The 12,166-nt window shown below is 28.1% G+C and overlaps 1 protein-coding gene across 4 annotated transcripts in view; it reads left to right on the top strand.

Annotated features, from left to right (window-relative positions):
* The window catches only part of LOC107454787 (brefeldin A-inhibited guanine nucleotide-exchange protein 3), a 62,228-nt gene that overhangs the window by 40,652 nt on the left and 9,410 nt on the right, over window positions 1–12,166 (top strand). For all 4 annotated transcript variants that reach the window (XM_087159912.1, XM_087159911.1, XM_087159913.1 and 1 more), the window contains 6 exons: window positions 338–485; window positions 2,281–2,473; window positions 3,361–3,531; window positions 4,773–4,899; window positions 6,108–6,336; window positions 10,971–11,104. In XM_087159912.1, the coding sequence (XP_087016038.1) occupies window positions 338–485; window positions 2,281–2,473; window positions 3,361–3,531; window positions 4,773–4,899; window positions 6,108–6,336; window positions 10,971–11,104 (1,002 nt within the window). The remainder of the gene's footprint in view (window positions 1–337; window positions 486–2,280; window positions 2,474–3,360; window positions 3,532–4,772; window positions 4,900–6,107; window positions 6,337–10,970; window positions 11,105–12,166) is intronic.

Here is a 12,166-nt window from a genome sequence, read left to right as displayed (position 1 = left end):
TTAAAATATAAATAAAATATATATTAATTTTAATACAAATCTTAACTTAGCTATTTAAATAACAAAATAGTGAGACCAAATCGTTTAATTGTGTGCAAGTAGCAAAAGCATACAAGTGAATATGAAATAAATAAAAGAGGAAATCCTTCTGCTTTGTTTTTTCCTATAAATAGGTAAACAAGTCTTTATTGTATTTTGTGGACTAGCAGTTGAGAGACTCTTCTTTTGAGTCAAAAAAAAATTATTAGATTTTTTTTTCTTCTTTTTTTTGTATTATCCCAAGTCAATAAAAATCAAATCTGTATTGTAAAAAATTTTTTTAAAATTTTTTGTCTAGGATTCATTTGTATTCTGAACCTAGTCTTGTCGATCCAATAATTCCTGATATGGATGTTATTTATTTTGAAGAGCCAGATTCAATATCGAATAGTTCTACAAGAAGTGATTACGAACATAGATATGAGGATATGGGGGATTTAAAAACAGTAAGAATGCTTTTTATATAAAAATAAGTTAAATTAATGCAATTTTTTATTTTTATGGATAATTTTATGGATAATTTTATTTTTATGGATAATTTTATTTTATGGATAATTTCAATCATGTCATTAATAAAGTATAGTTAAATTAAGTATAGTACCTATTAATTTTTCCCAAGCTTTAATAAAAATTTTACTATTGTTTGCTTAATTTTTTTTGTTTGAGTCTTTTATTTTATTAGTTTATACCATGTCACATTTACTTTGAATTTTTTAAATGTATGTACTTATATAATTAGCAATGAATTTTAAATGTAATTAAAGTTTAAATTCTGTACTAGATGTTGTGAAAAAAATTTGTTACTGTTTGATTGTAGGACGTTGCTAGCCAAACAAATACTTCATGAAAAATTAAAATGCATAAAGTAGACTTTTAAATTTTACATTTGCATTAGTTATATGCTTAAGCCTTTATAGTGTAACTTGTATGTTATTGGAATATATATATATATATATTGTATCTTTGTTTCTTAAACTGGATCTTTCTATGTGATTTTGTGGATTATATGCTCTGACAACAATGGAAAATTGTGTTAGACGATTCTGTTGTTATGAAATATAGAAATTTATACCTTGCATTTTGAAAAGATTCATTAAAGTTATAATAATTTTTGATTTTATAACTTTCCTATTTTCAATTAACTGGTTGATGCGTTTGAAGCGTCAGAGTTTCATATTGTCAAAGATTTCATTGCATCCTGCAACTCCAATTTTCAATTTTTGGAAGATTCTCGATCAATGTGAAACTGTACCCTGTGATATTTTGAAAGTATGGAAAAGGGAGATATTGAAATATACATTTATAATACTTTTTCAAATTTCTCACATAAAAAAAAAATTCTAACAATTGTTAAATATCTACGAAGAAATTTTTTTGTATGTTATTTAGAGTTATTCAGCTGATGGATTTTTATGCACGTTTTCAACTTGGCTAAATTTAAATCAATGATTATTCGGGAAATTTTCTTTTTTTATTTAAAATATTGAGAAAGGGTGCTTAAAGAGTTTTCTTATTATTGAGAAGAATATTAACCCTTCCCTGTTGAGAAAAGAAGGGATATTGCACATTCTTTTTTAATTTTCATCTTTAACTTTTTTTTACTTTAAAATGTAATAAAAAAATGCTATTTAAAACTTAAGTTTTGGTTTCAAATGATTAAACATATGGGGGTGACGTCTTTTGACCATTTTGTACATTATCCATGAAATTTGCATATAAGTTCACGTGCACACCTACAAATTTTGTGAATAATAGAGATCTTGTTTTTTTTATTAGCTAATAAAATATGAAAAGGTAAACTCTTGTTTAAGTAAAAATTAAGTAAAGGATCAGATCTTGTTTCAAGGCTTTTAGTGGCTGAAAATAACATTGAAACAATACGATTTCTATTTTTTTTAGTTAGAAACATAAATATTGTTTAACAATTTTACTTTTATTTCAAAATGTCTCTTTCAAATCTTTTTTATTCAATTTCTTTCAAATTATTGTTTAAAACTGTTTAGGCAATGGTAAAAGATAGTTTGTGTCAAAAGACTTTATAAATCCTTTATAAGATAATTAGTAATTGCAATTTTTAACTTATTATTGAATTTTTTGAAAAAAGTAATGTGTCACTTTTAACACTGTTTGTTGCATAAAACATTTGCCTTTTTGTGTAATAAGTCGGTTGCTGCTAGATACTTTCTCAATTTTAATTAAACCTGTTTAAACTTGAAATATATTAATAAAACCTGTTCACAGCTTAATGACATTCCTGGAATTAATGATGTACCAGTCTCTCTGGCAAGTTTGGACAAATCTACAGGAATAATCCACGTTTGGTTTTTGTTAATCGAGGGTTTAGTTGGCACTTTAGCCATGTGTCCTAAACAGTATCAGTCAGCAACAATGGAAACTCTTTTCAAAATGCTGCACAATTTAAAAGATGTACCTGGTATGTGTAAAATCATATTTTCAGTTCTTTTTTTTCTCCTAAGGGTCATTGTATACTTAATTTTATTTTTCTTAGTTTTTCAAACGTGTTTTCTTCTAAAACTCCAGAAAGTGAAGACAAGCCTTTTTTTTAACGTTTTTTTTGCTACCTTTATTTGTTGTTAAGTGGTTGGAATTATCTTAGATCTAATAGACTCTATGTAATAATGACATATATTATTGACTACAGATTTTAACATTATTTAAACAAATCTTTAATTGTTTATTAGTTAAATATAAATACAGAAAAGTTATGGGAATGTATGTTGTCATATGAATTAGGGCAATATAAATTATTGATGATACAGTAATTAAAAATTATTTTCTAGCAAAATTTTTAGTATTTAAGGAAAAATGGAGTTAAAAACTTAGTTTTTCACTAAGATATACTTCGAACTTATTAGAGCATATTGAATTATAAACCAAAATATAATGGTTTTGAAAAAAATCTTAATATCCAACATTTGAAGACTGTTGAATATTTTGGTTTTATATAGAAACCTTAAATTGGCATAAGAGCTAAGGTTATTTTTAGAGTAAGTTGATAACACTAAGTTTAAAATTTATGACACATTACTCTCTATATTTAACATCAAAAAGGGAATTTTTTATATTAGCTTTAATTTATTATTTAATGTATATAAATTTTAAATTATAGATAATATCTGTGGAATAATTGCTTTTTTTTTAGTTTTACTTAATGAAAAATTTAGTTTTATTTAAATAATTAACTTACATTACAAGGATTATTAATATTTTCCATAATATATATATTTTCTGTATTGCATAATATTTTCTAATAATTAATATTTCTTATTGACAGACGTGTCTTTCTTTTTTAATTTTAAGGTCCTGAGTTTGGAATTTTTTGCATTAATCACCTTTTGCTGCCTATGCTTCAACAATGGCTGAGGAGAACTACCAGACTTTATAAAGGATGGGAAAATTTTGCTACAAATTTTAAACAGTGTTGCGGGTTAGCAACAGATCTTATAGTAGATTATATTCAAATTATTATAGGTATTAATAAAATGCATTATTTATAATTTTCATCACTTAGATTTTGAAAATAAACTGTATTTCTGTATTAGTTTAAGTTTAAAGTCTATTCTAAGTTATACTGTTTCAAAATATTGTAAAAATTCAAAAAGAAATTTATGATTGCACTTTAATTAATTTATTTATTTTGTATCTAATGTACAGAAAATTCTGACTGCCATGTAGTTTTAAACGGAAACTCTTATGGCATGTTATAATTGCAATAAATGCTTAAGATAAAAATCCTAGTAGCTACTTAGAAAAATTTGATTGGCTTTTATGATCTAAAAATTATAAAACCAACGTTCATTTCCACAATTACCATTATTTGATCCATGATAGATCAGAAAAAGTCTTCCACAAAGGCAAATTTCTCTCAATGCTTGATCCTGGAGTTGCCTTGTCTTATGGACTGGGTTCAAAATTGCAAGGCTGCACAGTTGAACATTAGTATTTGTAAACCAAAAAAGTTTGGTCTGTGGCTGTTCGACGATGGTTATAAAATGAAATAAAAATTACCAGTATTTATTGTGTAGTAATGAATCTTTAGTGACCTAACTCCAGAGCTATTCAAAATTATTTTGCTAACAATAGCTCACTATTTTTTTTAAAAATATTTTATTAGCATAAACATAAATTAGTGACAAAACATTATATTTTACATAAACATTACAATATTAGAAAATAAAACAAGTAACAGGACAGTTACATACTCCGGTGAGACATGCTATTCTTTTGAGCATTAAAGATTCGAATTCACTTGAAGTTTTTCAAAGTTTGTAACAGAGATCATTAAAAGATACTATGTTTTCAAAATATGTGTCATTTGCAACAATAACATGTATATCTGTTTATAAAATTTATATATGCCTATGCATGTATTTTATTTTAAAATGATTTGGTGTACTGAAGAAAACATAGTCTTATATATTTTTCCTGTTGTCAGTCCCATCTGCTGATGAACTTTTTTACTAATATTGAAACTTTTTGAGAATAAATTGCCGATTCCCTTATCAGAGTGTAGCAAGCCTACATTTCTATCTTCTTTTGTTTTTTTTCTTTAAACGAGCATCCGATAACTACTGAGAAAAAATCACTTAACACAATTTTTTTGTAAGGTGTAGAATCACATGAATCAAAATTTCCACATTTCTTTTGCTGTTGCATAATTATTATTTGTTTCATTTTAATTATATATAAATTACGATATTTTTTTAATTTAGAATCATCTGTAACAAGAGTTAGAGAAACTGGAACTCTACTGATGTTTAATCAGTTATTGCTTGTATTAACAGAATGTGTTGCACAACAATCAGAAATTATCTCACGCCTTGGCTGCTCTTGTTTAAGGTACTAAGAAAAATTTAAATTTTATTCTCTTATTATTTCATTACTATCTTAATAAAAAATATCTTTGGTATCAAAATACTTGATTGAAGGTAACTTTTTAATACTAGAGTCTGTTCATCTTTACTTTTTTGATATGAACTGTTAAAACTTCAGCATAAAGTATGTTTGTGATAAACTATGATTTTAATGTTAATTTTGTTTATTTGTGAATTAATTTTTTTTACTGTCTTTACTGTTGTATGCAATTCTCTCTGTTCTAACATCTCATTTTAAACATGTCTTTGTTTTCATGAGATAAAAAGGAAGTAAAGTGATGTTCTTAGCACAATTTTTCCATATTAGTAGTACAAAAGTAATCAATGTTTCACCAAGATTGTTTTCCAAACCATGATTTTTTATTAATGCATCAAAACTGTATTATAGTGAAATTTTAAAGCTAAAATTCTCTCTGCACTAATGTCTAATTTTAAATTTGTCATTGTTTATATAAGATACAAAGGAAGTGTTAGTGATGTACTTAACACAATTTTTCGATAATAGTGATACGATAGTAATCATTGTTTCACCATATTGTGAGTTTTTACTAATACATTAAAACTGTATTACAGGGAAATTTTATAGCTTAAATTCTTTCTGCGCTAACATCTCATTTTAAATTTTTCATTGTTTTAATAAGAATAAAAATAAGTGTTAGTGATGTTCTTAACACAGTATTCCATAGTAGTGGTACAAAAGTAATCATTGTTTCACCAAGATTGTTCACCATACTATGATTTTTTTACTAATGCATTACAGTGAAATTTTATAGCTTAAATTCTTTCTGCATTAATGTCTCATTTTAAATTTGTCATTGTTTTTATAAGATGAAAAGGAAATATAATGGTGTTCATAGCACAATTTTTCTATAGTTGTACTACAAAAGTATTCATTCTTTCACCAAGATTGTTCACGATATTATGAATTTTATTAACTCATTAAATTAATAACTATTTTTGTACGACAAAAATGAAGTGTCCAAGATGTTTTTAGCAAAATTTTTTGTGTATGTCGTTAATAATTTTTCACGGTGGGCAGTACAGTAACCACTAGACCAGTGGTTAGCTTATATTGAATGTTTCCAACTTAATAATGATTTACATTTTGAGATTTCATATTGTGTTTTCGTTTACCGTATTTTTTTAATATTATAGTTTTAATTTTCCTTTCAGGCATACTGTAATGAGTGCAGGTGAATTTTTGACAGTGGATATGTGGGATATACTCTGTTTGCATTTGAAGCGAGCTTGCAAGGTCAGCCTACACAGTGTTAAGCAACTGATGGTTTGTTTTCATGTTGATTCAGATAATTTTTACGGTGATGTCGGGGAAGTGAAAGTGGCTGCTCGAAAAGATTGTAGTTTGCAAGAATGTGAACGACTGAGACAACTGTCGCACCAGGTATAGTTTTCTCAGTAGTTCCTTACAATTAGAAAAGTTACAAAAATATTGTTTTACGAAGTTTTTTATATTTAAAAATTTTTTTTTTTTTGAAATTGTCAAGTTCACATTCTAAATGAGTTTGTTAGGACTGGGTGATAAATCGATGCATCGGAAAATATCGATTCTATGCAATCATCGCAGATCTGATGTTTGGATCGGCAATTTTTCGAAGCATCTGAAATTGTGATTAACTGCGGTGTATACAATATTTCCTGATGTATCGTTGACATCGATATCTACGCCCGTGATCTTGAGAAGTGTTAGCGATAGTATATCAATGTCTTCTAGCTCCCACGTAAAGCATTTTCCTCCGTAAGTGTGCAGTGAAAGCTGTGGCGATATTCCTCATCTTTCCCGATCTTTTTTACATCGTGACTCATCATTTTGCTGACATGATGAATCCGAATATGATTGAGAATCGAAGTGTTTTTGAATCTCTTAATTATGGAAGGGTTTTCTTTTAATTATGTGTATGCAAATCCTATTGTTTTTTTTTTTTTACAATCACTCCAGCCGTTTAATGATTTTTAACTGCTATTTTGTGGATAACCACGTCTTTAAATATTGAGAAACAGTTATAAAAAATGCAACGTTGATTTAAAAATAAATGCAACTTACTATCTGCGAATTTACACAGTACTGAATGTAAAACATTCTGTACAGAAACATCGCGATGCATCAAAATATCGCAATGTTAGTGTGACGATACATCGCTGTGTCAAAATCTTAACATCTACCAGTCCTAGTGTTTGTAATGTATTATATTACAGTAAGACCTCGATTATCCGAGCTAATTGGGACCGCTAGTACCTCGGATATCGGAAATCTCGGTTAATAGGAACCATATATAAAAACCTTCCGTGCTAGCGAATTTAACTACTTTTAAAGTAAAAAACAATAGAACGTTTTTTAAATGATAAAAATAAACATATATGAACTTATGTTTCACAGTTAAAAGGACTTAAAAAGGTAATCAGCTCTAGTAGTAAATTTTGAAAAGTAAAATGGATTATTTTTTTTAACTATACTTAGTTAAATATCGAAAGACGCATTTTCAAAAATAACACAAATCTCAAGAAAATATTGTATTTTTAAAATTTACATGATTAAACTTACAAGTCACATGACCACTGTTAACAAAGCATTCATGGATGTTTTCTTCTCAGGGTGTAATATTTCATGGAAGTTGAGTGCTTTTGTGGGGAATAAGTGCCTGTAACACGGACAACGAACTAATATGTGTATAATTTCTTACAAGCTCATTTTGGAGAGGAGAAAAAAAATTTGGACTTCGTTATTGCCTCGGTTAACAGAAACCTCGGTTAATCGAAGCTCGGTTAATCGAGGTTCTACTGTATTTGTTTTTTTAAGGAGCTTACCTACTCATATTCACTCTCTGTGTGGGAGATGCCTAAATTTGAACTTAATGGCTTTTAGTTTTGTCACTATTCTTCTTGGTGATGCCAAAAATTATCAAAAATTTTAAAAATGCATTTTGAAGATAAAATTATATTTAAATCTATTTCCTTTTTTTTAAATCAGTAAATTAATAAACAGCTTTTTTAGTATATTTTAAAATAACTAAATAATTTTATTAATTTAAGTAGTTCACATACTAATTTTTATATAATAATATTCGTAATTCTTATCAGTTATCTTAATAATTTATTCATCAAAATTAATAAATCTGATTTCTGTTTAAGTTTGTTTTAAGATGCAAAGGAGTGTGCAATCATGTTGTTTATGTTTTATTTGTATCTCATTTATTCAAATTTTGAATGCTTAAAAAAAATTTATTTCTTTGTGTTTAGAAATCTCTTTAATCTCTATGTTTCAATCATTAATTTTAATATGACATCAGCAGAGTTTAAGCTAGTAATAATATAAATTTACTCAAAAATAATTTAAATATAATTTAAATAAAATTTAAATAAAGTTGTGTGTTTACAGAGCAGCAATTCACCAGGGGACACACTGTCTGTAAACAGACAGGAGCCTTTCTGTTCTTAGTGGCAAAGCCAAAACTAACAGTGCCCCGAGGCCCCTAATGAAAATACAAGCATCTATTATATATAATTCTCTTACGTGGCTCCCAAATTTTGGCTGTATTTCTTTTCCGCCGATGGCAACGTTTGCTTTGTTTTGAAAACACCAAAGCGTTCTGCCTTTTAATGATGTGTTTCTGATCTAATATATATAATTCTCTTACGTGACTCCCAAATTTTGGCTGAAGTACTTTGTACAACTAAATAACATTCTTTTCACAACAATTAAATATTTAATTTATTTTCTTCATTCTTAGAGAAAACAGTCGGCGAAGAATTCTGTTAGGTTAAAAAAAATTTCGCTAAAAAAATAACGAATTCTAAAAGAAATAAAAATAAACAACGTAAAAAATAAAAATGCTGTTGCCAGCCATAGAATTTTTTGAAAGTTAACTTAGCAACATAAATCAAAATGACATAGAAGCGCAACTAGATCAAAATTATGATACCTGAGCACTTGGCGTAACAAATCCTTCAATTCTAAAAGTGTTGTATCGCCAAATGCCCAAATTAACAATTGTGTTCTTAAGGAAATTCTATAAAAAGTTTTAAATAAGCAACCTACTTCTACAACTGCTTCTTGAAGAACTTGGCTCATTGATTAAAAATATTGTTTTAATTTTACAGTACAAGCTTTACCCCTACTTTCATTATTTGTGTTTCAACTTAACAATACTACCTTAATTTATACTTTAGAATTGCCTCGGAGAAATTTGAATTGTTAGCAATGACTTAAACAAAAAGTTTTATTCTAACTGACAAATACTATATTATAATTTTAACTTTTTCTATGACTATACTCATTTTCTTACTCTTTTCTTTGTTTTTTATACATTTTATATTTTTGTGATAAGATAAAAAACTTATAGTTTTTCTGCTTCTGAACACTGATGAAAACACAAAATGATGGGCTTCATCAACAATCAAAAATATATACATTTATTTTACAAATTCCATATTATTAAGGTAGCACCCTTCAGAGAATTAAAAATACAAAATTACCTTTTTCAAAGCCGATGCTTTACACCCGGCTTTCGGTGGCAGACTACTATTTCATATTGTTTTACAACACATGGCTTTAGCCCTCTGGTGGGAAAGACTTTGTTTTCGGAACTTCAGTATTCAGAAAAGTATACAAAAACTAGACGTTAAGAACGTATCCAATGAGCGAGCAAAGCGAGCATTGGATTGCGAAGCAATCCGAAATGAACTGCGAAAGCAGTTCCGGGGGTTGGTGAGCGCCAGCGAGCAGGGGGCGAAGCCTCCTAGTGAAGAATAATACTAATAATAATTACCACATTAAATAAATATTTACCATTATAACATTCATATTAATTTGAAATATAATCACCTTTACTGAAACAAATATACAAAACACTTAGAAGACATCAAAAAAAGAAAAAAAAAAAAAACCTGCCCCCAAAGCACATATAAATATTCAAAACAGTTACAGTTAGTAAAAGTGAAAAAGAAATTCCTTATATATTCCAAATCAGCTCAAAAAATAATGTGCTGACACCTAGATAAAAATAAACAAATTAAAGAGCAATAGAATCCAAGTGCTGCCATCTGTCTAAAAAATCCCAACAAAATATTTTGAAAAAAAAAAAACATAATCCAAATAAATTTTTGTAAATGTAAACAAAATCCCAGAGTGGCCCAAATGGCCTTCTGCTTAAGTGGAATCCTTTGAAATTAAAGTTTATTAAAAATTTGTGTTAGATTAAATAAAATTTTTTCTGAATATTTGCAAAAGAATTTTTTTTAAAATCAGTTTAGTATTGTTTTTTCGATGACTGAAACTAAAAAGATGAAAAATCGTCGTCATGCATTCCCCAGAAATTTAATAAAAAGTTTGCATTTAAAACAAAATAGCTGGAAATGTATGAAAATTTTTGCAACAAAATTTGACTTTATTATACTTAAGTAGTTCAAATTATATTATATTTTTTTAAATTTAACATTTGTACTTTTTAAAAATAGTTTGTTATATGTATACAGTTTCAAAAAATGTCTTGATTTTTTTTTTTTGGCCAACTATGAGGTTTGTTCTTGCAATGAATATAAAATTCAAACGTATCTTGTAAAGTTGTGTTGAAAAATTGTTTTATTTTTTTCCGTGAAATAAAATTTAATTTATAATCAATAGATGCTACCAGACAGAATTAGAGTTATCAAATTAAACTGAATACGATATCCTGGGCACTAATTTGTGTCCCACTAAGATATATTAACCCTCAGTACGCCAGATGGCATTAAAACCTGGAAAGACCTCCACTCAGATGGTTTAATTACATTGAAAAGTGATTTTAAGTGGGGGAAAAAACAAGCATCCAACATAAACGGTTGGAAGAAATTCATTGGGGTTTCTCTAGGTTGTTGTGGGCTGTAGTGCAAAGTAGATGATAAGAATAAAATATATTTTAAATTTTTATTATTTGCTTACTTGTTTACTATCTAATATCTTATATATTTGCTATCTTATTTTCATCTATATTTATTATAGATAAATTGAGAAGAATCTGAGGTATTTCCTGCTTTTTTCAGGTGTTTCTTCTTGAGTGTCAACAGAGTAGTGTAATTGTGAAACCCCACTGTGCTGCAGATGATGATCGGTCTTTTACCTTTTTACTTTTTCCTCCTGGTTACACTCAAAATGATCCTGACTCTGCTGTGATAAGGTATATCAGCTCATGTTGTGAAAAAATTGAGAATACCCTTTTTTTTCCTACAATAAAATTTTCCAGGAACGAAAAACATATAATTCATTAAATATTGATGGTGAAGAGAATTGTTGATGGTGAAGAGATCGGTTGATTAGACAATTGTTAACACGAAATTGCCCCTACAATTTACTCACAAATATTTAGAAACTAATGTGTTGTATTGAGACCGGGAGAGCCTGGTTGGCAGGACGCAGGATTCACGCTCGTGAAAATGGGAGTTGGAATCCAGCCTGCCAAAGACTCCTTGTGTAGTAAATGGTGACTGATGCACGTTAAATCTGTCTGGTCACAAAGTCCTCCATGTTCCCATAACTTAATACCTCTTTGGGTAGGAATTGGAGATTGATCATTCTCTAGTTCGGATCAAAATTATGATCTGTGGATGTATGAATGGGTCCACCCTATAAATAGGTGGGACAGAAGTTGAATTCTTATCCATAGATGGCGCCACTGGAAAACGAAAACAATCGCACTCCCACTGCCTTAATGACCTACGACAACAGCAACAATGTGTTGTATTAATGAAATAACATTAAAAGCATTTTGTTAAGTATTGAATATTGCATGGTAGTAGTTGACCTTATGTAACAAAATTATACTGATTTAAGTTTTCCTTGAATCAAAAAAGTTTTTCTCTATATTTCTTTTATTATGTGATTGGATCTCACCAATGGCTGCTCTAACATAAAAAATATCGCTTATTTCTTATACATCTTTAAAGCTACTAGAATTTTACCATAATCTTGGTTTTACCGTAATCGTGGTTTGGTATGGACTCACCTTCTATGAAATATACATGACAATTAGAAATTCTAAGTAATGTGATTTTTTTATTTCCAATCTCTTCTCTTGTCTTTCAATTTACTTTCTGGAATTTAAGTTCAATCAAAGTAAAAATTGATTTAAGCAAACTTTAAGAAAAAACTTTAAACTAATAAGTCAAAATGGAAAAGTGCGAAAAGCAGCTAAAACCAAATTTGTCTTATGTAAGCAATTTAAATAAAGAGTTAGGAAGCA

Source organism: Parasteatoda tepidariorum, chromosome 3 (assembly GCF_982258835.1).
Source record: "Parasteatoda tepidariorum strain Cologne lab strain chromosome 3, Ptep-v5.0, whole genome shotgun sequence".
Lineage (NCBI taxonomy): Eukaryota > Metazoa > Arthropoda > Arachnida > Araneae > Theridiidae > Parasteatoda > Parasteatoda tepidariorum.
Note: the sequence above shows the minus strand (reverse complement) of the source record. Positions and strands in the feature narration are given on the sequence as shown.